We start from the raw sequence: 24,200 nt of genomic DNA on the forward strand, positions 1-24,200 counted from the left end.
GCTGAACCCGCTCCTCCCAAAATGCCTCCTACAGACAAGACCAAGAAAGTAAAGAAGGATAAGGTCAGTGGTGGTCCTGATTCGCTGCTCAAATTTAACACTGCAGGGTTCAAATTCTTTTGACCTCTCTGTCTTTTAGTCGAAGAAGGCAAAAATTAAAATGCCATCCCTCGTGAAGAAGTGGCAGAGCATTCAGAAGGAATTAGACGAAGAAGAGAAATCCAGCTCCAGTGACGAGGACAGAGATCAGCTGAACAAGAGGAGCATCGAAGACTGGAAGCATCAGCAGATCCTCACGTAAGTTCGTCTTCGTATTACGTAGCAATGAAGCCATGCTGTTTTATTTAACTCTTTGGCTTAAAATGATATTTGTTTGTGTTGACAGAGGAAAGGCTTCAAAGAATGCCAACTTGAAGCACTACCTGAAGATTGGCGAGAACGAATAAAGCGGCGAAAGATGAACACGTGAATTCTGGCATGTCCTCTTAGTTTGCTGGCATTTTTTTTTTTTAAACTTCACTCCAAAGATGGATCAGATCAGTGTACTTTTTGGGGATTTATTTTTTTTAATGTTTTTGTTTTTTATGAAGCGAGTTTGAGTGTCATTTTGTGGCTTTTGTAGTCTGTAAATGTGCCAAATGTCTGACATTCGCTGACTCACCAACATTTTTGTATGGGCCTCGCAAACATTGACCAACGCTTCGTTGTGAGGGACCGTCTGTTTTACTGACCATTTTTACAATTGTGTACATACAAAAAACGGGTTCAGGAATTGTTTTTGGAGAAGGGACGAAAGACATTGTACATTTTGTAAATAAGTTATTAAATTTTTTTCACAAATTAAACTTGTTTGTAATTTTGTCATGCTTCACCCTCACTTCTGCCTCTATTTAGTGAAGTATTGGTCTTTCTATTTGTTACAGATGTTACATTTATTTAATATACCGTCAGGGCCAGTTTATGCTGTATAATAATGACAGGGTTGAACAACAATGCAACATGCTTTATAAATAATCGAGTTTGTCTGCATGATATTACATTTAACTATTAGCAGGGCTTTTCTCTCGTATTTTGCTGTCTTTTGCACTTATTTATTTCATCAATGATGCCAAAGCTGTATATTGCTGATACGGGGTTGCCCTTGGCAACGGATGTGTTGGTGAGACGTTCCCCTGGCAACATCTCGCGCTTCCACTGATCATTTCCGGGAGAGTTCATCTCGCGCTATGCTAGCCGCTAATTTTGCCACCAATTTTAAAATATACTTTGAAACAAAACTTTTTATGGAAATTAATGTGACTTCGTGAGACAACTTTAATGAGAAAAATGCCTTATTATTGTTAGATAAATAGTGGATTTACATGTAAACTGACGCTGTATATAGTAAGGTGGTCAACTGCAGAGCAGCGCAGAAAAAACGCTAATCTATATTTTGGACGTTTCTACATGTTAGTGCATTTTGAAGAATTTGTGATTTAGCAAACGAGATGTCTTTGAGAAATCACAATCACAGCACCTCACACGTAAGTTTTAATAATCGTGACTCTTTATATACAGTTAGACGGGATATTTACAAAGTATATGAGAGGACCGGGCTGCCGTTTTGTTTGTAAGGGCTCTTTCCCCCATAATATAAAGCAGTGATCCTCATTAAAGTTCTGTATATTTGTCAGAAGCAGAGGTTTATATACCTATTATAATTATAATGTTATTTATCTAAGTTACCATTCGTAACATCTGTATATTGCATAACAAGGTTGTGACCAAAATTCAAATTTCTAAAAGAAAATGATCTGTTCTGTTGTTACAATTACATTCAAGGCCAAATATGGGATTCTGTGGCTGATCAAACACATTCTCCTTGGTTTCCTGATGAGTGATAAAGTATTCTATGAGCAATGCACTGTATTCCCACTCAGGCAAAAAAAATCCCAGACGCGACCACCTCTGCTCTCAGGAACTGGTTCGATCGTCGCCATTTGAACCAGTCAGACACAAGCGACTCCAACACAGAAAAGATGAGAGTTCAGGGGAGAGGAAAACTATGTAAGTAGCCGTAACTGAGGTAATACGTATATGCATAGTAGTTCTAGCTGTTGCTGAGGAGTGGGGGGATCCTAATGCATAGATATGTTTAACTCCTGTGTATCTGATCGCCCTACTGTCACATAAGATCATTAGGAAATTAAGAAAAGCAAGGTAATAGCATCAATCAGGAGCAACATATTTAGGTCACTAATGTCTTTTAGATAGCAGGCGTGTGTATGTATATATGACAGCGATTGTTGTTTTCTCAGTATCTATAAATCTAAATAAAATGCTGCGGAACCAGGCAGCCTGCTCATCAACTTTGAGCTGGTCGGCCTGTTGTGAGTCTCAAGGCCACCACTGGACTGATAAACTTCCGTCTATCATCCGCCCCTCGCTGCCTTGCTAGAGTGTGAGGTCATCGTGATGCCATCCATCATCTAGGTAATCAGTATTTAAGCACAACACCAGCCTCAGTAAAGAAAAAAGATAAATTTACTTAATATAAAGGAACCCTGTGTTCCAGAGTGGGATCCATCCGAACCAGAACCTTTCTATCAGCCCACTGGATTGGAGAAGGCATCCATGCCAGCTGGGGAGGAGAAGGGGAAAGTGGTGTATTGTGTTGACCATAGTAAATTCTGACACACGGAGCCTAGTTATACAACACATTACAGCATCAAAATGAACAAAATAATTTCTTTTGTAACTTCTGGAACTTTTGTTTCCACTCTTTTAAGCCACAAAATATCCCCATTTCACCTGCTCGCGCATCGGCGGAAGCAGAGGTCCCATAAGGAACGCCACTTTTATCGGTGAAGCAGACTCAACACTCCAGTTTGAGTCTCGTTTTGAAAGCGGGAACCTTCTGAAGGCTGTCCAAGTGTACGTTTTATATACTAATGTATCAGTTTTATTTGTCAGCCATTATATTCCCAGATGCATATAGGCGAAGGCAAGGTTCGCCCCTGAGGCTCATCCATTTTGGGGTGGGACTTGAACTGATGTCTATGCAGTGGTCTAAAAGAAGAAAACCATTATTCTTTCTTACTTCTGCTCCATTTCTGACTCTCTGCTTCTCATTTTTCTTCTCTTGTAGGGGTCTTTATGAGTATGAGCTCACCCTGCGCCCTGACATGTACACTGCAAAACACACACAGTGGTTTTACTTCAGGGTCCGGAACATGAAGGCAGGAGCAAACTACTGCTTCACAATCGTCAACTTGATGAAGAGCAGCAGCTTGTATTCTGTGGGAATGAGACCACTCCTCTATTCTGAGAGGGCAGCCAAAGAAACAAGTGTCGGATGGCGACGCACTGGTTCCAACATCAGATACTTCCGCAGCTGCAATCAGGTAGATGAACCTGCTGTTGCACGGCAGCGCGTGTTGATTGTTAAAAAAATCTTCTCTTTATGGAACTCTAAGGTCAAAAGCAGTGACACGGTGACCTTGCACTCCCTCACCTGGACTGTCCAGTTCCCGTATGACTCAGACACGTGCTACCTGGCCCACTGTTACCCCTACACCTACTCACACCTGCAGCGTTACCTCAGGGGTGTCGCTTCCAACCCAGCGATCACGTCCTACTGTATGCTGCGTGTGCTGTGTCACAGCCTTGCTGGGAATGCCGTGTATGTGTTGACGGTGACGTCACGGGGGAGCAGTGTAGTGGAGGATAAGACCAAGAGGGCCGTGGTGGTGACGGCCAGAGTGCACCCCGGAGAGACCAATGGGTCTTGGATGATGGAAGGGTTTCTAGAATTCCTGCTGGGAGAGTCAGACGATGCCCGGCTACTCAGAGACACTTTTGTTTTCAAGGTGAGGAAAGTCACCTAAAAAAGCAGCTGTTTGATGAAAGGTGCTTTACAGGAGATTTATTAATTTAGCATTTTTATTCATTCATTTTATTTATTCATTTTATTCTCATTTAGGTGGTGCCCATGCTGAATCCTGATGGTGTGATTGTGGGTAATTACCGCTGCTCTTTGGCAGGCAGAGACCTCAACAGGAATTACAAGACAAGGCTCAGGGATTCCTTTCCCACCGTGTGGCACACCAGGAACATGGTGGAAAGGTAAGGTTGATTGCTTGCAGGTGTGCAAACCTTCATTTATTGTGAAAATTGTTTGCAGCAAGCGGGTTTTAATCTGTTTTTATTGAGTTTCCTGATGTGCTTGGTGCTTTTTTCCAGGCTGGTGAATGAGACAGACGTTGTTCTGTACTGTGACTTTCATGGCCACAACCGTAAAAACAACATATTCATGTATGGTTGCAACAGCCCAGGAGATAATGCGCTGAAGCTCCAAGAAAGAGTATTTCCTCTAATGATGAGCAAGAATGCCAACAACAAGGTAGAGATTTTGCAGTTGTACATGTGTTCATCATGAGGTTATTGTTGATTCTTTGGAAATTATTATCTACAACACCATCCATCTTAGTTCTCCTTTAAGAGTTGTAAGTTCCGGGTGCAAAAGAGCAAGGAAGGAACGGGGCGCATCACCATGTGGAGACTTGGCGTCAAAAACAGCTACACTATGGAAGCCAGCTTTGGAGGATCGACTTTGGGTATGTTTGGGGCTTTACCTGCATGCAGATTTACCAGTCAGTGTCTGCTACATCAGGCTTTGTCACTCCGAATGACAGGTGACAGAAAAGGAAGTCATTTTACCACTCGGGACCTGAAGTCCATTGGCTTTTATTTCTGTGACACCCTGCTGGACTACTGTGACCCTGATCCAACAAAGGTAGGGTTGAAACAAGACCTCTACTGCCAAATACAATTCCCTTAAAGGAAGAAAAGGGTGTTTTATCTATGAGTTTCCTCTTGTTTCAGATCAAATACTGTCTGGCAGAACTGAAAGTTTTGATGCGGAAGCAGGTCAGAGAGAAGCTAGGCATAGATGTAGGATCTGGAGTCACTGTTTCTGATGTTGAAACCAGGTAATACAATCATTTACATGGATTATTACCCACACTGTGGCGGGAATGCAATATGTTTTTAATCAACTTGGACCATTACTGCTTCTTCAGCACCAGTGGTTCCAATAGCTCAGATTCTAATGGATTACCAGTTCATTTACTGAAGCAACAACAGTCGAATGTAAGCTCATTCATTTCTACCCTTGGATCGACCTGTTTAATTATGTTCATATCCCATTAGATTTATTAGAAGTTTTTGTCTGTGGATGATCAATTTGACTCTTATGCTGAACAGCAAACTCTGAAGAAGAAAAAGAAGCGCTTGAGGACTTTTAAAGAGAGGAACCGGCTTCGACCAGAGAGGCTGAGGAGCGCCACACAGCCGACAGCTCTGCAGAGCAACTTCAACAGTGCAGTAAGAGCTCTGTTGTTACACACATGCTGATCGCCTGGTGTAATTTAACCATGACTGATTGCAAATGAACAGACGTTGCAGGAATCCAGCAGTCACCTTGACAACCCAGAGAGAATCCATCCGAAGACTGGAATAAGATGTGGTAAAAACTCCCAGGTATAATGTAAAAAACCCTGAAAAATAGTTTAAAGGCACAACTTTGAACTGTTTCTCTTGACATTTCTGTCTGTATGTGAAGGTACGTGCAGGTAACCTGCACACCACTCAACGTGGTGATGTCAGTCAGGTGACACTGTGGCGGGGCTGCAAGCCAGTAATGAACAAGGTAAGGAACATCCAGATTTTTTAAGAGGGAGAATTCAAATGTCCAGACTGAACTTCAAAACAGTCCAATGAGGAAGCTTCGGTCATATTGAAGAAAAACAGTTTGCCAAACTATCGATCAAAAGAAATATTCATTATTGCGGTAAAAGTGTTTTTCAATACAAAGTGTGTTTTATGGCGTTGTAGTCAGTAGAACCATGTCTGTAACTTAGCTAGTCTTTGTTCGTGAAAGTCCACACGTTTTTTGTGATTCCTTTCTTTTAGGGCAGCTGTTTGGAGGAAATGAAGACAGCATGTAGAGGTTCTATTTTATTTTGCCTTGTAGGAATTATTCCCACACTCTCCAGTGTAATCTAAAACTCAGGCTAAGGTTGATCATTTTCCTTTTTGACTGGTAAATATGGACAGATGACCGAGGTGTGGAGTCAAGAAGCAGATGCAGATGCTCCGGTCAGATGCAGCACCTGAGCGCGCCCCTTCCGCCGTCTGCAAAATTCATTCGAGCCAGTCAGCAGCGGCAGCTTCCCAGCCTCCAACGCTCCTTCACCTCCCACAAAAACTGCAGGGGTTTGTTGTTAAACTGAATTTTCACAAAACAGTTCTCACAGAAACTCAGTCTAATTCTTCCTTATGTGCTGATTTCAGGTCAGGCCCCTGCCCTAATAGACCCTCACAGGTAATCCACAGTCTCTCACTTATAGCTGAATAGTTCCTTTCATGTGTCCTCACCGTGACCCTTCCTTTACAGCTCACCCATGTCCTTGAAGATGATTCCAACAAAGTGCCTGCTGTCCGCTTTAACCACTGACAAATTCGGCATGCAGCGTCGTCTCGGAGACAGAAACACATCAGGGGTCTTTGAACATTACTCGCTTGAGGACTCGCCCACAATCAAGACCAAACTTAATGACAAAGAGCAGGAGAAAGATTCTGCAGGTCTCACTGAATCAAAATCACACACCAGCCTGTTTGTGCCTGTGCTGAGGAGCCGGCCCCCAAGAGCAGCTCTGTTAGTTCCTCATGATGATTCCATGCACTTAAAAAACCCTCAATATTTTGCTTTTTGAGTTTGTCTCATTCCCCCCTTTTTTGAATATCCCCCAGCCTGTGTAAGGACAATGGGTGCGTCAACGTCTTATTGCCGGTGTTAAAGCCTTCAGTCCTGGACAAGATGGTGCATCCTCGGAGTGTCACACTGAATCAGCTTCAGGGTTATCACGGCAGGCGTCACCAGTCTGGACGAGAACATCGAGCTATGACTGCTCCACAAGCACCGTCAGGCAGAAGAGCCTCACAGCCAGCGCTACTGTAGGACACGACCGATAATCAGGGGATCACACGCTTCTTTAAGGATAAAAAGATGGATTGTGATTTTTTTTTAAAAACCTCTACATTTATGATCAGATGGAAATAATTATCATGTCTGAGTGACCATGCTGAAGAAAGAATTACAGACCCCAAGACTTGGATTATCAAATTACACAAAATCAACACAAAGTCTTTACTGGCTAATAAACGATACATAAGTACACTTTAGTGAGAGCAACAATATTAAAGTACAACTGCACCAAATACAGCATCAATAATATAAAAAAATAAATAGTTTCACTCGCATACTCATCTTCTCTAAGAACATATTATGCAAATGTACTCAGCATCTATAACAGACTCTGGATGGCAGAATAAAACATCCTGCCACCTGTGGCACAAAGATACTTACAAAAGTAAAAAATACAAAAACCCTTAATCTTATGCGGCATCACATTTGCTAGACTTGTGTTGTATACATCTTTACAGTGAAGATTATATCCCAGCTTTTAGTCAAAGAAAAATAAGAAAATGCTTATGAAGTTTTAATATACAAAATGAGAATAAACCCTCTTGGAGAAATGCCTGATCCAATTTGATGCAGGGATGTTAAAACTCAAACTGTCGGAGGCGGAACTGGCTTTGTGTCTGTCTGACCATTTCCCGGAGAGCCACGAAACCAAAGAAGGCCTGAAAAAATCCCAGGAAAAAAAAGATTACGCCGGAAAAGTCTCTGCATCAATTCAATGACAATGTTTATAAGTGATGGTAAAAATAAAGCAGTGTTTTTCAATGACATACCTGTGTGAGTATGAATAAGGCAAGAACGATGTGGACACCCCTCTCCAGAGGCTGAATGATAAAAGCTTCATAGAACAGCTGGAACAGGATGATTGCAAGCTGAAGGATGGTCAGCAACCAAAATCCAGCCAGCTCTGGCACCTTCAATACAGATAGAATAAATAATCAAGTCTACAGTTATAGTTAACACCTATATTATGTGAAATAATTTTCATGTTTTAAAAATCCATGTTGGAGCAAAGTTAGCTGCTACTAAGTGCCAAAATATAAAGCATCCCAAACTGTTTTGCTTTGGTCAATAGTTAAATACATATTTATGTAATATAGCCGAGTGTAGATTTACTATAGTCTCCATAAAGAATGATAAATATACTATTAATGCTCACATAAGATAACTGTTTGTGTGAGTGACGCAACACCTTCTCTTGCAGGTTCCCAGAATAACCGAGAAAGAGTCTGATCGTCTCAATCAGGGTCATCAGGATGAGGATGGTGATGAGGATGAATTTATAGGGGTCGGACAAAGCAGGATACTGGTAAAACAAGAGACAATTAGATAATTACACCAAACTCTAAATCCTAAGAATAGTTAAGACCAGTTTAAACGGATTTTTAAAGACCATGTGAGGGTTCGAGAATTGTATTGCTCAGTATATAAAATAAAAACTTCTGTATATGTCTTTGGTAGAGAAATTAACATTGTTTTTAATCATTATTTATAAAAAAGGACTGCCTTTTTGCTGGACTATCAATTGACTTCAGTGCTTTAGAAAACGCACTCTATAAAACCAGCATAAATTCAAAGATTTTGAATAACAGCTACCGTTTTTTTTTGCTTTAACAGGATGCAATCAGACTAACCGTATTGCATAAAACGCCCAGTTTCGAATCAGTTGGGCATTAGGCGCATTTTGCATAGTCCGGTTTACCCAACACAAGTCTCATTAATCAAAACAGCATCATTCTCTGCATGTTTTCATCTTTACCTTTACATGAAGCATTACACTTTCACTAATCCACCAAAAGGGGAAGTACCATGTGTTAAAGTACAAAGACATCTGGAGCTTGAGGCTAGAATGAACACGCTTATCTGTAAGAAAAATAGGACAGCGTGGGACACATGAACTGGGTGTACAAGAGAAATATGAACAACCACTGTAAACAATCCTTTTTTAACAGCTCAGTCCAGCTGCCTCCTTCGTTGCTAACGCTAATTTGCTCATTAGCTTGTGTTCTGAATTCAATTACCATGTGGCATTAACGTGTCATTCTCTGGAATAAAAGGGCGAGCTTGGTCGAATAAAACGTTCCGAGAAATATATTCCAAAGGTTTCCTGAAAGTTTCTGGCAGCTCCATCCTACTAAATGCTCCCTGTTACACACCATGGCAATGCCTGATCTGCACCCGGAACTCGATTTGCTTTTTATCATTTCCGCGCATGCGCTGATGTGTTTACGATATGTTTCCCCCCGACTTTATTTATATTGAAACTATATACAAGACAAGACAGAGTAGACGTCAGACAATATTGAAAGATATTTTATCCAAGCAAAGTAATCACAGCAAAAGAAGACACAATCTTGACTTAAGTAACTAAAAGAAGATAAATTGATGTGCAATGAACAATTGATAACTAATATGAAAAGTAAATGTAAATCAATAAACAGACGTAAGATGACATTTCAGATAACAAACAGATGTTAGTAGTTTTAATAGCTTTTATTGGAAAGGGGGCCATGCTACCTTTAACATGCACTGTCGACACATGCGCGGAATTGGCCTGGTACAGAAATGATTTGGCATCTGCGATTAATTGTTGTGTAAAGTTTGTTCACATGCATAACTATGGTGCAAATATCTATAGTTTTTTTTGTTTTGTTTTTTTGTTTTTTTTAAGGGAGGATGCGCATGCGCAACAGCAATATGGCGCAAATCAGGTACGGACAAGGCAACATCATTAGAGAAGAGACGGAACGCTGTGTTGTGTCCATGGAAACCAATTAACTCTCGCGTTTCGCCGAAGCGTGTGTTTAAAAGTCTCCTTTTTGTTTTCTATTTTGATTATTTGTCTTAAATCCTCTGTAACCCTCATAGGAAGGTTTAGTCACACGTGCCATTAAGTAATTTGTCTTTACTAGGACACAACGACAAAACGTTACAACAATGAATTATTTTAAGAAATATTTAAGAATTATTTTGAAAACTTGCAACTGCAAAAATGTATTTTCTTATTAGAAAGCACATTGGGTTTTAAGATGTTTGTTGTCAACATTGATGGCCAAATTGATCATGAAAGGGAAGCAAATATGGCTGCCAGCAGGGCGGGAATAGATCATTTGTGCTGCTCGATATGCTTCGATACATTAAATAACCCCGCAACTCTTCAATGTGGCCACAGCTGAAGTATGTAAATGGTTACTGGGACAAGGAGGACTATGGAGGTTTTTTCAGCTGTCCCCAGTGTGGACGGAGCTTCACAGCCAGACCCTTTTTGAAGAAGAATACAGTGACCTCTGTAAAACCTCTGCTGTATGGCAATCCTGTCCAGATGAGAATGGAGTCAGTCCAGTGGATGTGATTTTTGCACTTTGAAGAAGCTGAAGGCTGTCAAGTTGTGATTGGGGTGCCTGGCCTCATACTGAACCACTCAGCTGCAGCCCCAATATGAGTCTACAGCTTTCAAACAGCACACACTGGTGGAAATTTCTGCATCCCTGCAAGAGAAAAGCTGCACCAAACATGACAAGATGTTGGGAGTGTATTGTTTCAGCGTTGGCCAGTGCATTTGCCTGCTTTGTGTAATGGATAAGCACAAAGGTCATGACACTGTCTCAGTTGCAGCAGAAAGGAAAGACAAACAAAGAAAGATGATTTACTTTTGACCAGAATTAGAGCTTCTGAGTGTGCTAGTGCAATTCAATAGGAGATCTGATTCATTTTTTAAGTGGTATTTTGTTCTAGGATTCACCAATCTATAATAGTGTTGTAATACCTGCCATTTAAAGCACTTTAAAATAGAACCCTTTCTGTTAAGAAATATGAGAATATTTGGCAAGAAGAAACAAACATACCAGAAAAGAATTTATGAGAAAGATGAGCAGCTTCAACAAATAAGGCAGAAACTTAAAATCCTGCTTCCTTTTTGATTTAATTGCATTCAAGGTTTTTAACAGTTTTTCTTTAGATGGCCTTATGTAAAGCATAACCGCGTACAGTCTTTTGATTTTTGGAATGCTTCAGGTGAATTTAATAAAGTAAGACAAGCATTGTCCGTGATGTGTCCATAATTTGATTTAATTTATCATATTTACATTCTCCTGTAGGAATAATTAATCAACAAACAAAATAAATGTCCACAGGGCCAAACCTGCATGGGTTTGACAGTAAATGCAACGCCAGCGCTGCTGAGGGCCGATGGCAAAGGTCATCATGAAATCGATTCAATCGAGGCGTTTGTGTAGGAGTTATCCAGAGTGTCGTAGAAGCGCACACCGGGCTGGTGACACAGCAGCTTTTCAGACAGTGGGGGGCCAATGGTCGCAGTTTTGCTCTGCACGCTCAGGTCTACATATCTAGACAACAGCAGAGGAACCTTTGGATTGTCAACATGCTGCATAAACGCGACTAATTTCTTTACTTTGAATTAATTACATCTTTACTTTACCTGTGGGATAAATTCAAATATGCTAGAGTATTTAGAGCCATCAGTATGGTTAGAAGAAAGAAGAATCTTTCCAGATTCCCATCATGCAGTGTGTCAGGATAGAAGTTACCTGTAACAGTAGTCATATCAGATGGATCAGGGACGTGGCGTTCTGACAGGTACAATTGAATACTAAAACTTAATTACATTGGGTTACTCTGTTAACCTGATGCACTTTTAGTTATTATGTTTTTAAAATGTTTCCTAATTGCATTGCAGCACATCATCTTTATAGTAACAACTTGTAAACGTTATCAAGTGTCAATAAAAAAATACAGCATTTACCTACAGAATAAGGTTGAAAAGAATTTTTAATAACAGAAATAAATTGAGTGAATGTATGTGAATTTACCTCCAGAGATGAAGTAAACTAGCTGAATGATAAAAGCTCCGAGAAAACAGCCACCTCCGTAGGACAGAGTGAGAAAGTGCAGGGAGATCCCTCTCAGGTGGGTCGGGGTCAGCTGGAAAGATATGAGTGAACCTGCCAGACAGGAAGTGACAACAACAGCACCAGATTGGTTCACTACTTATAGCACTTACTGCAGAAAAATACATCGTTTTTCCTTTTAAGATTTTCAAAGATGCACCATGAGTCCAGCGCTCAATTAAAGAACACGAGTCTCCAATGCTCACATGCAGGTGTGACAAGAGCCTCAGCCAAACCAAGAAGGATGTACTGGGGTGCGAGCTGGAAACACGGCATGGAAGATACTAGCAGGACCTTTCCAGAGAGGGTTTGCTCCACCAGAGCACAGGACTTCCTCTGCAGCTCCGACAAAGCTGCCACCAGTACTGACAGAGTGGCACACACATGGCCTATAGCTGCAAAAGGAGGATGGACAGGGAGGGGTAATGAGAGAGAGGGCTGTGGAACAATTACAGGAGAGGAATGGAGGATACAGGAAAAGAAGAGTGAGAGAGACAAAATCATTTAGACTTGTATGCGCATCATTTGGAGCGTGCAGGTTTGTATGGAGAGAAAACTTACTGATGACTTTGGAAGGAACCAAAGGAGTTTTCTCCATGGAGAGGTAGCAAGTGCTCACCAGCTCCATCAGTGGGGCCAGGAGCAGGAGAGGAAGGATGCTGATCACGTTCATGATGCCGATCGGTAACAGCAGGTCATTCAGGTGAAGGTTTGAGTTCATTGTCTGTATGTAGTAACCAGAGGGGATCTGCAGGAAAAAACATTTTAGCAAAGAAGTGATTCTTGTGGCGTAACCAAGATACCCCCAATGACCCGCCTGTGTAATGCAGACTCTGTACAGCAGCTGAAGGCCGTAGAGAGGAAAGAGTTTGGCCAGAATTTTGACGTTTTCTACGTGTGTTTCGGTGTAATGACCACCGTTATTTTCCTTGGCGCGGTCAAGCCAGGATGCTACATCTCCACTTAGGTGGCGGCGGTGGAGGCAGCACATCTTGAGTGAGTTCAAGAAGACTCCCAGTGTGGTCAGCAATGATCCACCTGGAAAAAAACAAGAAACAACATAAATAAGTCAGTGGTTCGGCTTGATTCTTGATTCAGACATTTAAGTATCCTCTACCTTTCCTAGGTTTATAGGTGAGTTTGTTGCGCATCATGTGGATGGCAAGTAGAGCCAGCAGCACCGAGGTGAAGGGAATAAGAAAGCCCAGATTTTTGGCCACAGACTGCTGGATGTAAGCAATGCCCAGAAAAACCACTGTGGAGTTCAGGTTAACCAACCAGTAGAACCTAAACACAAGGAAATAAAACATTTACATTCAGACCGTCCATAAAGAAGAATTAAAAAATCATCTGCATTCACATCTCAGGTCCACCTACCAGTTAAAGAAAGACATTAGCTGGTGTTGATTGTATCCCTGCAGACTGTAGGCTCCCATGGGACACAGGACCGCCCGAATGCCACCGATGCCCAGTGCAGCAGCCAGAAGGCCGATGTAAAACAACATCTGTTGCTCTCTTGGTTCCAGACGGTGTGTTATGTGATGGGTGTCGATGTAGAAATCTTCAAATGGGAATGCCACCACGGGAAGCATGGCTGTACCTGAAGAACAGAGTAAAAATGGAGCAAGAGTCCAACAAAAGGCTGTTTTAAAGAAGCGTGTGATGAGACACTTTAGTAGATCTGAGAAAGGGGATCAGTTACCAAAGAAATGTAGAAAAGCACACAAGTAGAGCACTTTGGTCCTTCCCAAGCAGGTGTCAGCAAACCAGCCCACCAGAACGGGAGTCAAGGTGCTGGCTCCTACAAAGCAGAGATTGACCGTTGCAGCCAGGTAGTTACTGTAGCCCAGTCTCACAGTGCAGAAGAGAATCATGTTGCACACAATCCCAAAAAAAGTGAATCTTTCACATAGTTCCACAAGCAGGACACAGATGATAACTTGAAGCTTTTTGCGAGACTTCCTCGGCGGGCCCAGGTCAGGAGTTGAGCTCCTGGAGTGTCGACGATGGGGGATTCTACCTCCTGAAAGTCTCGAAAATTCCCTTGACCCCATGTTAACCGAGCAGATGAGTTGGGTTCTGTGCTGGACGCAGGAATGGAGGACACAGACCTTCTAGGATAGAGCCAGCACAGGCTGCAGCTGGAATTCCTCACTGTGGTGTGAAGCTGCAGACACGTACGATGGACACACCCACCTAAATTGTGCACGTGCTGGCAGCTGATGACCTTTCTGTGTTACTCAGAAGTGCAGAGACCTTACAGATGACACTTTATGTAAAGTTGTATGTTGGAGGCAAGATGACGGAAACAGATTCATCTCAGATGACCAGACACAAACGTGGCAATTTCAGTTTTAGTTATGTGCGTGGCAGGAAGAAATAGGTGTTGTAGTGTTATAGCAAAGAATCTTAAACTATCTAATTTATTTTTTAACTATATTACTATCTTTACTTCCACCAAGGAGGTTATGTGACAACCGATGTTTGGATTTCTTTTGGCATCATAAGTTAAAAGGTTCTGAAAAGCTTTTAATGACATTTTCAGGAAATGAGAATGAGAATGGTAAGATCCTATTAAACATTGGTCATATTCCAGATTTTGGAGACACCTTTAATCTTCCAGAGCTCATATATGATGATCAAAGCCAAGGGCCCTGACCATAAAACAACCTGCTGCTATGTAACCTTGCGCTAACTCCCAATGTGCTTGTTTTAAGGTTGACCAAGATCCATTAAAGCAAGGCCACTCAGATCTCTCTCTCCACTATAACAAACTTATTAAAGATATTTCAAGTGACTGGAGTATGTTTTGAGTGTAACTCACAATATGTGGGGAAATGACCTGTTTGTTTCCATTTGTGACAGAAAAACTTGGAGTCCTTGACTAAGCATACTGAGCATACTGAAATCATTACACACACACACACACACACGCACACACACACACACACACACACACACACACACACACACACACACACATTATTGCAAACACCCACAAAATGTCTCATTGGGATGTTAGAGCAGCCCTTCAGTGTATGACTGCATTTTTTATTGTTTGCTGATAATTAGAGTCATAATGTTAGGTGGGAGTGAGACAGAGTGCAGGAGCAGATCAATTGGGTCATTGCCTATGTTACGGAACAGTCAAACATAGCATTTTGTTTGAAGAATGTACATAAACCAAAAGTGCTGAACAAGATAAAACAGTTATGTGTTTTCAGACCCCGCGAGACAAATGCAAATATAGATTTTACCTTATTTACTTTATTAGTACTTTAATTATTGCTTAAACCTTCAATCAAAATGGTTAAAAACATATTTTCAGTCAAGAAGCATCCAAAACACAGAAAGATTGCTTCTGACAAATCCAAAAAAAATATCACTGGGTTCGCACACAAATAGAATTGAGGAAAAATTACATAATTTTTAAGTCAACTTCCTTGAACTATAGGCAAAATAACGTACTAAAACCTTCTGGTAAAGAACATGATTAAAGTAGCTGGAATCTTCAGGTTAACACTCTTTGTTAGGAAGGCGTCAATCGTCGCTATGGATACGGCGTCGGGCTCAGTTTGGGCCGTGATGTATCATGGGAAAACTATCTCCAGCCAGTAAACAAGCGCGAGGAGGAGACTTTTCTACAGACAGACAAAAAAAGGTACCGTAAATAAAAAAATAAAAAAATAAAACACAGGGGTTCAGACCGTATTTATGCACCATGCAATTAACTAATAAATCAGCGATGTTAAAAGTTTATCTCAGGAATGATAACTTCGGTTAGTGCAGCGACTTTGCTAACATTAGCCAACATTTGCTAACCACAACAGAGCTCTGCTAACTTGATTTAAATTGAATGTTCTCGTATATATTTCTGTAACTTTTGCTCATCGCTGCGAAGTTTTAGGACTGGTCTTATCATTACTTGACAGAAACACACAAATCCATTCGTCAATGTCGTGTTTTTATGCAGACCTTGGTTAGATATGCCTGGAGGGGCGGTGCCAAACCGTCTATCTTCCTGCTACAACTCTACCCCTGTCAAAACCAGCCAGAAGCAAGACTTTTCCCCTTCTAATCGTTTGGATAAGGAAGTTTTATCAGACGACGACGAGAGATTTTCTTTCCTGTCTCCAATCTACAATGACAGCATTGACAGCGACGAAGACCTGGAGCCCAGCGCGTCTCAGAACGTTTCACCTGTCGGGAGCAACAAATCCAGCGTTTCGCCTGTCAGGTGCTGTTAGTGCCTCCTGTTGAATTAAATCAGCCAGCAAACAAAACAAAGCAGCAATTTATAGAACAGTTGGTGATTTTTGTGACAGGTGTGAGCTGCTGAGAACGCCTTCGGATCAAATATTGAGGGGAACCGATGAGCCTGCTGCCTGTTGTCCCAGTCTCAGTGCATGGGAGCTGTGGCTGGTCAGGAAAGCCAAAGAAGACCGCTTTAATATGCAAAAGAAAGCAAAGGAGGCAAGCAATTGTTTGATTGTTTAGACTATTGTTCTTGCGCCTTATTTAAAACAACTTTTTGGATCCTTAAGCCTGTTATTGGTCTATTTTTTCCATGTTTCTTAGGAAAGTAAACTTAAAGATAGAAGAGAACAAGAGGAAATGAAGAGAGACGAGAAGAAGATTGTCATGGAAGAGAAGATTCAGGAATGGTTAAACATGAAGAAAGAACAGGTAGCCCACCACTGTTTTAAACTCATTATTGTGCTTACCCTTGTCAAATATGGCCAGTTTAACTGTTAATTAGGTTATTTCTTGATCCATTTGCCACTTCCCAACAACATCTGTGTAAAAAAGTCTGTTACAGTTCTATTTAAAAAAATGCTGATGACCTTATCTAAAGAAAGTTCTTCCCTTGGATCTGACTTGATTGTTTTAAAAATTGGAATTACAGATTTGCCTTCTTTGTGCAATTGCAGGAAATAAAAAAACAACTTGTGAGGCAGAGTAAGGAGGAGGAGGAGATGCAGAAGCAGCTGGAAAAAGAGAGGGAAAATGAACAGAAAGCCCAACAAAAGTACAAAAGCTGGTTGAAGAAGAAGAACCAGGAAAAAATGGAATTGGAAAAGAAAGAAAAAGTAAGGTGGACCTTAAATCCTATTTATTGCCTTTAACAACAATGCATCTTTGCACTAGAATCTAGTATTTACAGGAGAACCCAACTAGATATGTTTCTTTTTTTTCCTGGGCAGGAAAAAGCTGCCCTGAAGGAGGAGCGGGATCGAGTGCGCCGCAAAAGGGCAGAAGAGAAATTTAAAGAGTGGCTGGCAAAAGCAAATGAAAAAAGCAGAGACACTCCCAAAACACCCTGTGTTTCAACAAGTAGGCACATTTTGCATGTCTAGAAAAAGAATGAGCCGTACAAAAAAATTAACAAATCCCTTTTCACTCACAAACAAGTAACTAAGAAAAAAATGGTTAAATGCTTTAGCAAATCGACTAAGCTATTCGGGTTTCTTTTACATTTGTTTTTGAAAGCCATCTTAATGATGTACAGTTGATGAAATGTACCTACTATTAAAAGTAGAAACAGGTTGGCTTTATTGTGCTTTGCTTCGATTTCTTGCAGACCCATTCGACAGGTCCAGCCCTTCACCCGGCTATTTTAATCCCATTCCCTGGAAGCCCATTCACATCCCTCCTCCAGAAAATCCCAAGGAGGAAACCTGCAGCAGGACGCCCCAGAGACAGCACCGATCCAAACAAAGCCCGAGTGCAGCTTTCAGACTGAGAACGCCTGCAAGGCCGGGCCAGTTTCAGAGGAGATGACGGAGCAGACTGACTCCTGCCTTTGTCGTGAATTCACAGTGACTCACCGAACAGAAGCCATTTTTTCCTAAATGGCAGAAAGATTTCGGGTTCTGGTTCAAGACTAGAGAATTTTGATATGATTTTTTTTCGATGTTTTTGGTCGATTCACGTTCACTTTGATGAATTTAAATCAGAACATATAATCTGAAATATTTAAAGTGCCTCTTTCCTTCATGCTGTCAGGCACACATGCTTAAACGTTGGTGATTGGAGGGCACAGCCAAAGATAGACCAAGCTTGGTGAAGTGCCACCTCACACGCACACATTGTTCCGTGTCCAGCTGTGTTCTTGTTCTGGTGTGGGCCGAGATGACGACAGAAGCAAGTGAGGGGGTGGGCAGAGAGAGAGAGGGAGGGAGGGAGCCTGAGATTCAGAGCAGTGTTCATTCTGTGGTCACATCCCACTGTGATACAAATACATGCGGCTTGAGGTAAAACGATGTTTTTGTGTTCAGATGTGCGTAAACCTGCTGTGTTCTCTCACTCGGTCAGCTCTGTGTTGTCAATGATTACTGTGGAATGTCTTGACAGTCAGAAGGAGGGGGGGGGGGGGGGGGGCTATAAAGTAGGGTATTTTGTGAGCGTGTAACAAACGATTCCCCCATTCTGGAGTCCAAAGATCAGCTGTTAAGACAAAGGTGTCAAGTGTTTACAATCATTAAGGCTGTTTGCTTAGGGGTATTTGCACAGCGAGCCTTGTTAGCAAAGCTTGACTTCATTAAAGATGTAGTCCAGTATTTTCTCCACTCTGTGTTAACCAGAACTAAACCTCAGATGTCCCAGTCTGTCAAACTCAATCTCCACATATTTGCTTCATGACTTCACAACCTTGACATTTTTTTCTGCCCCCCACCCCATCCAGCTGCTCTTTCAGCCTCAACGTCAAAAGAGCGCCAGAGATGCAGTGGTGCAAGTGGGCAGGCGGCTGGAGCTCACACCTCTCCAGGCAGGTAAGGGGTGTGGCCAGAGTTGTCCTGAACTTAAGCTCAGATGAAGAGGAGGAGTGGAGAGCAGAAAAAGTGACGGTCCAAAGGGCAGAGCTAAAGACCAGGCTTTAGAAGGGGGGGGATATGTTGTCATTTAAATACGGAAATACTTTTCTGAGCGCTGTTATTTCTTCAGGATTATGGAACCGTGCAGGATGATTGCCTTTTTTCTGGAGTTTTCTGTTTGCCGAGTGTTTCCTGTCAGTGTGTGAGGGCCAGTGGCAGAAGGTGTTGGAGGAGATATTACTGTTCCATCATTTTATCTCCCCAACATCACATTCAGCTGAATCTCTGTTGCATCAACTGCCGTCCTCCCTTTTCCAGGATGTGACCGCTGTTTCTGCAGTATATAGTCAGCAAATAGTCTTTGTTGTTATTGACACGACTTGGTGGAAAACCAGTTCTTTTTAGAGACAGGCTCCCGGCTCAGGCGTTTGAGACTCCGCATATGCGTGTGTTTACATTTCTTCCAAAACCATGCAGTCGGCAGCTCCGGAGGTCGAGGACTCTTTCGATTTTCTATTCAAAATCATCTTGGTCGGGGACTCGAATGTGGGGAAGACCTGCGTGGTCCAGAGCTTCAAGTCTGGCATATTCATGGAGAAACAGCAGAACACGATTGGGGTGGATTTCACTGTTCGTACTCTTGACATCGATGGCAAAAAGGTGAAGGTAAGCGTTTTTGGGTTGTTTTTTTAATTAATCAATCATTTTGTTCCTGTTTCAGCTTATTTGAGTTTTCATCAAACCTGTTTCTGGAGTTTCTAAATTGCATGTTCATCTTCATAATTCAACAAAAACAGGGCCAAATGAGACGCCTCGTGTAAACAGTCATTTGCTTATTTTTAGGTTTGTTCTTTCTTTACAAGAGGAGTGGCGTACATGTGTTAGCTTTATGGGTGTGTTAATCCGTTAAGTGCCGGGATACCCGCCTCACCATTGACCCAAGTCAAAGGATCAGCATGTGTGGATGTTTGGATGCGGGTTTCCTGTCATCTTATCGATGTGCTTGATCCGTATCCCTGTGCGGGCACCTGTTGCAGATGCAAGTGTGGGACACAGCGGGGCAGGAGCGATTCCGCACCATCACTCAGAGCTACTACCGCAGCGCCCACGGGGCCATGGTGGCCTACGACATCACACGTCGCCCGACGTTTGAGTCCGTTTCCCACTGGATCAGGGAGGTAGAACATTATGGAGCTGCCAGTGTGGTGCTGATCCTCATTGGTGAGCCAAAACATCAAAATTAGCCAGTGGTTGCAGCCGTTTCCTGAGCATCCACCAATGACATTTGCCTCCCTGCAGGTAATAAGTCAGACCTCCAGGCTCAGAGGCAAGTGTTGTTCGAAGACGCCTGCACACTGGCAGAAAACAACGGCGCTCTGGCTGTCCTCGAAACCTCAGCCAAGGAGGCTCAAAATGTGGAGGCAGCCTTCACCCTCATGGCCCGGGAACTGCTGGCACGCAACGGCACGAATATGGCGGAGGAGTTCCTCCGAGACTCCCCTCAGCTGATGCTGAGCAACAGCTCCCACTCCATCCTGGGCACCGGGGCCTCGGATAAGAAGTGCGGATGCTGATGTGGGACGGTGACACTGGTTTGAGGTAGTTTCTAGGGAAACTGGTGATGTGTGTGTGTATGTGTGAATTTTTGCATTGTTAAATTGTATTTATATCAATTTTAGCGTGTCACAATACTGTGAAATGGCTGTATCACAATACAGGAAGAATGCTAGACTGGAAGACACGTTTGGTGTTTGACTCCTTTAAATCAGTCTTTCAGTTCATCTGCAGATGTCCAGTTTCAATCTGCATTAAAGGTCTGTTACATATACAGCTATCGTACTGCATTGCTAACAATGTTTCTCTCACAAAGTTACTCAATTACAGAAAATCCTCATCAATAAATTATAAAGAGAGCACCATTTTCGTTTAAGTGGAAACTGATCATTTTAAAAAGTCAAGCAACTATTCTACAATAAAATCACTGTACCGATACCGTTCATGTCATCTGAAATATGCCACTGACGACAGAGCAACTAGTTTAGTAAACATCTGAGTGCAAAAGTGTAAAATATAAAGTCCATCTTAATCTGATTGTTGTCTATATAAGGTAGAGAATTAAAACACATTAATTTATGTGTTTCCTTTTAAAAAAAAATCCAGGAATACAGCAGTAGCATGACATCAATCAGAACGTTAAATGTAATCTTGTTCCTTGTACCTAAAGCTTCAGATCATTGCCTTTGCAGGTTGCATGGCACTTCAAAGCCTCCCATTATCAGAGGCATGGATTAGAAGACGGAACCATTAAACTAGGTCTAGTGGACGGCTGTGAGGTAAGGAAACATGGCCCACTCATCCTAATCCAGAGGCCAACCCTCCTCCTGGAACACCAGCTCCACTGCCTCCTTCACGTCCTGCACCACAAAAGACGGCTGTGTCAGACTGGGGTCAAAGCTGAAGTCCCTGTGACCGTGGAAGATGCGCTGCTCGGTGACGGTCTGGGAGGGGTCAGAGGGCAGCTCCTCCTGGTCCCTGCTGTACACCCCCGTGCACACCAGTATGGAGCGGCAGGATTCTGGGCGGGCCACTTCAGCACCATCTGCTGAGGTCGCGCTAGGGCCGCCATCAACGGCGTCTGCCTCAGAATCTGCACCCCTCTCGCCACTCTTCGCCTGCATCTGGGCCTTGGTACTATGGGATGTGTGGAGATAGCGATTGTAGAAGTTGGCTCCGTAAATGTCAGCCATGGGGTTATCACTACAAAGGAAAAAAATTATTAATTCAAATGTTTAAAGACTGGAGGGAATTTTATTTTATGTGGAAAAAAATGAAGGTTGATTTCAAAATTTCCCAGCACGTTGTTGACATATACTTAGTTTTTATCTTATTGTGTGAGATACTCAGGAATTTATTGTTAGAAATCAGATATTGTGCTGTGGGTTATTACAATGTACTTACATTACATTTAAGTGTAAGTTTAAGTGTATATCTTAAAAACATTTGTATTATTATTTGTAGACATTTCCCACAATCTGCCTTCTCACCACTTGGTGCTGACAAATCTTACAGGGAGGCTGACAAGTCAGGCTTGATGTTTGAGTTCTGCAAATAGCACACGCCAACATGTAGCGCACCCAAAGGAGCTGTTAGCATCTTGCTAACTTCACTTTTATGGGATCAAAACCTGGATTTGAAAAAGGGTGTGTACGTGCATCGTCCTGTGATTGGAACATGTCGGACTGAGACGCTTAGTTGATTGTGCCGGTAGGTTTGGTAACTCACCCGATAGCGTAGAGCCTTTTCACAGGAGTGGTCCAGCCCAGACTCTCAGCCTGCTGTCTGACCAGCAGCTCTGCGTAGTTGTAGGTCACCACACTGGGTTTACCGATCAGAGCCTCGTACCTTAACTCGTGGCCGGTCACCTTCTTGTAAAGATTCTCTAAGCACACTAGGAACATCCCATGTCCAAACCTGTAGCGCCAGAATCAGTTGGAGTAAGAGTGAATTATAAAATGTCTTATATCTCGAATAGCACAGACGGTACCTGGGATTCCTCGCCTCTGCCATCCACAGCAGGTCCATGTTACAGGCCAGGACGGGAATATGAGGGTACCGCGCTGCGTTCCAAGTATTGTCTGGGTTCCCATTTGTCATTAGCACATCAGTAATGAGCTGGAGGTTTGTCTCCCATCTGATTGGCTCCCCGAACAAGATAACAGCTGTTGAAGGTACAAACATTACATGAGGCTGATATTAATAGAAATATTGACTGAGGGAAATTTACCCTCTATTGGCCGTAAGCCCTTTGTGGGTGGTATCTGTAGAGATGATAAGATATCGTAGTTACTGGTAGCAACAACACACACAAAAAGCTTCAATATTATTAGTACTTACACTATCTTTGGGCCTCCTGTTGTGATCTACAACATCCAGTACTGGATATGCTTCTCTGAGCATATCTATAGTGACAACATCCTGGAAGCCCAGACTAGGGTAGGTTAAAGTCTAACACATGGACATAGAGCAGCAAACACACACACACACACGAGATTCCAACCAACCCATCTCTCTTGACTTAACTACTTATAGGTTCACTGACAGAGAGGAAAAGGAAAAAAAAGTGAGACAGCGATTAAATGCTGACAGCAACGTTGAACATGGACAGAACTGCACAAGTAAACAAAGCACGCACATATTTAAGGTCAAATCTCTTTCATAGGATACTTGTGAGCGACCTCCTCCACAGGACCCTGTCCTGACACCAACACACACATTTTATGGAACTGGGTGAACATACGCAAAGGACTGTGGGACAGCATCACCTGGTCTGGAGACACCTGAAGTAGAGTGTTGGGAATTTAATTTAACTTCACGATAACAGAGGAGGACTTGAAGGCAAAGGACACATTTACCTCCACATCGAGCAGATGTGACAAATGCTCCGCTTTGGCCTGCCTCATGCAGTTCCCAGCATTGGTGACAAACACCACGGGGACCTTGTATTTCCCATTACGGTCCACCAAGTTTCTAAAACACTGCTTGGCTGCAGGGATGGGGGTGCGGCCCCGAACCAGCACACCATCAATGTCAAAGAGGAGACCAAAGGAGTTGGGGCCCTGAGGAGACGACAGGGACAGAGAAAGGAGGAACATGCAGTATGAACCAAAGAGGTTATTTATTAACCTGCCCTCACGCCACAAGCTGATAACTCAAAAATCTCATCATTTCAGACAGAGAACCGGTGGAACTTTAATCCTGAACTATATAAATGAGACACACTGAAGACATAAAGTCGCTTATAAGTGATGAAGAGATTGTGATATTATAATCATATTACACATCATATAACTATTGTGCTGCCAATTGACTTCAGTAATTTCGGCGTTGCCCTTTAAGATTGACAGACGGGACAAACGGTGCCAGAAACCATTCTTTTCCTTTAATTTTTATACAATCAGGTGTGGTTAAACCGTCCACTTACAGGGCTATAATTTCGTGAGCTCCATAGCGGCGCAATGAGCGGTTTTGCTGCAGCTTCACAGCTTGATTTCACCAGCTGCCACCCAGTTTTCCAACGTCTCAATCTCTGCATTTCTCCAGGCACTTCTGTCAAAAAGAGAAGCGGTGAAGGACACGAGCCAGCTGGGTTTCGCTAAAGGCAATAAAAACCCTACTCACCCTGCAACTTTAACGAATGAACAGATGGGTCATTGTACCTCAAACATCTAGAGTCAACACTAAATTCTGCGCTATCTCCTCATGTTGATAGCGTAGCTGCCATCACTCAGTAAACGCTTCCCCTCTGCAAACGGGTCTGACAACCACCACTGCGCATGCGCACAACTGCCCGGCGCTGAACGCACTTCCGGATACGTCACGTTGTGACTCGATGAATTTCAGCAGAAATGAAAATAGAGATGTGAAGAAATGAAAGTGATACAGTGGAATATCATT

General features: G+C 42.5%; 6 protein-coding genes and 1 pseudogene across 10 annotated transcripts; 4 read left to right on the forward strand and 3 right to left on the reverse strand.

Annotated features, from left to right (window-relative positions):
- Positions 1–6: 6 nt before the first annotated feature.
- On the forward strand, positions 7–845 carry LOC115248720 (formin-binding protein 4-like). Its single transcript, XM_029832515.1, has 3 exons — positions 7–63; positions 140–297; positions 386–845. The coding sequence occupies exons 1-3, from the start codon at positions 22–24 to the stop codon at positions 444–446; spliced, it is 261 nt and encodes an 86-aa protein (XP_029688375.1). The 5' UTR covers positions 7–21; the 3' UTR covers positions 447–845.
- Positions 846–2,558: 1,713 nt separating this feature from the next.
- LOC115248722 (cytosolic carboxypeptidase 2-like) lies at positions 2,559–7,407 on the forward strand. Of its 3 annotated transcripts, XM_029832516.1 has the most exons (18): positions 2,559–2,662; positions 2,769–2,913; positions 3,128–3,383; positions 3,456–3,848; positions 3,962–4,104; positions 4,222–4,381; positions 4,481–4,595; positions 4,674–4,774; positions 4,864–4,970; positions 5,061–5,130; positions 5,245–5,364; positions 5,437–5,520; positions 5,603–5,689; positions 5,953–5,989; positions 6,097–6,255; positions 6,334–6,364; positions 6,437–6,697; positions 6,793–7,407. In XM_029832516.1, the coding sequence occupies exons 1-18, from the start codon at positions 2,614–2,616 to the stop codon at positions 6,998–7,000; spliced, it is 2,526 nt and encodes an 841-aa protein (XP_029688376.1). In that variant the 5' UTR covers positions 2,559–2,613; the 3' UTR covers positions 7,001–7,407. The 3 variants fall into 3 exon arrangements, with proteins under 3 accessions (XP_029688376.1, XP_029688377.1, XP_029688378.1); XM_029832517.1 differs by having other exon boundaries at positions 4,469–4,595; positions 6,437–6,848; XM_029832518.1 differs by having other exon boundaries at positions 2,573–2,913; positions 4,469–4,595.
- Positions 7,166–9,222, reverse strand: LOC115248723 (transmembrane protein 17B-like). Its single transcript, XM_029832519.1, has 5 exons — positions 9,046–9,222; positions 8,784–8,887; positions 8,217–8,330; positions 7,798–7,938; positions 7,166–7,686 (listed from the first exon to the last, which is right to left on the reverse strand). Exons 1-5 carry the CDS (start codon positions 9,152–9,154, stop codon positions 7,606–7,608), a joined length of 549 nt encoding a protein of 182 aa, XP_029688379.1. The 5' UTR covers positions 9,155–9,222; the 3' UTR covers positions 7,166–7,605.
- Positions 9,223–10,104: 882 nt separating this feature from the next.
- On the forward strand, positions 10,105–10,944 carry LOC115248721 (E3 ubiquitin/ISG15 ligase TRIM25-like; annotated as a pseudogene).
- A 158-nt stretch (positions 10,945–11,102) lies between these two features.
- Positions 11,103–13,985, reverse strand: LOC101064545 (solute carrier family 15 member 5). Its single transcript, XM_003967384.2, has 9 exons — positions 13,634–13,985; positions 13,309–13,531; positions 13,049–13,218; positions 12,749–12,969; positions 12,493–12,679; positions 12,138–12,326; positions 11,854–11,985; positions 11,463–11,571; positions 11,103–11,370 (listed from the first exon to the last, which is right to left on the reverse strand). Exons 1-9 carry the CDS (start codon positions 13,983–13,985, stop codon positions 11,226–11,228), a joined length of 1,728 nt encoding a protein of 575 aa, XP_003967433.1. The 3' UTR covers positions 11,103–11,225.
- Positions 13,986–16,505: 2,520 nt separating this feature from the next.
- LOC115248719 (ras-related protein Rab-19-like) lies at positions 16,506–20,666 on the forward strand. Of its 2 annotated transcripts, none has more exons than XM_029832512.1 (8): positions 16,506–16,617; positions 16,863–17,021; positions 17,136–17,265; positions 17,513–18,185; positions 18,617–18,704; positions 19,224–19,412; positions 19,784–19,967; positions 20,046–20,666. In XM_029832512.1, the coding sequence occupies exons 4-8, from the start codon at positions 18,064–18,066 to the stop codon at positions 20,318–20,320; spliced, it is 858 nt and encodes a 285-aa protein (XP_029688372.1). In that variant the 5' UTR covers positions 16,506–16,617; positions 16,863–17,021; positions 17,136–17,265; positions 17,513–18,063; the 3' UTR covers positions 20,321–20,666. The 2 variants fall into 2 exon arrangements, with proteins under 2 accessions (XP_029688372.1, XP_029688373.1); XM_029832513.1 differs by having other exon boundaries at positions 19,224–19,406.
- LOC101077108 (haloacid dehalogenase-like hydrolase domain-containing 5) lies at positions 20,490–24,086 on the reverse strand. Of its 2 annotated transcripts, none has more exons than XM_011607253.2 (9): positions 23,925–24,085; positions 23,728–23,852; positions 23,159–23,362; positions 22,971–23,083; positions 22,641–22,734; positions 22,531–22,564; positions 22,291–22,465; positions 22,029–22,217; positions 20,490–21,503 (listed from the first exon to the last, which is right to left on the reverse strand). In XM_011607253.2, the coding sequence occupies exons 2-9, from the start codon at positions 23,836–23,838 to the stop codon at positions 21,104–21,106; spliced, it is 1,320 nt and encodes a 439-aa protein (XP_011605555.1). In that variant the 5' UTR covers positions 23,839–23,852; positions 23,925–24,085; the 3' UTR covers positions 20,490–21,103. The 2 variants fall into 2 exon arrangements, with proteins under 2 accessions (XP_011605555.1, XP_029688371.1); XM_029832511.1 differs by having other exon boundaries at positions 21,104–21,503; positions 23,728–23,849; positions 23,925–24,086.
- Between the last annotated feature and the right edge of the window lie 114 nt (positions 24,087–24,200).

The sequence above is a fragment of the Takifugu rubripes genome, unplaced genomic scaffold (genome assembly GCF_901000725.2).
Source record: "Takifugu rubripes unplaced genomic scaffold, fTakRub1.2, whole genome shotgun sequence".
NCBI lineage: Eukaryota > Metazoa > Chordata > Actinopteri > Tetraodontiformes > Tetraodontidae > Takifugu > Takifugu rubripes.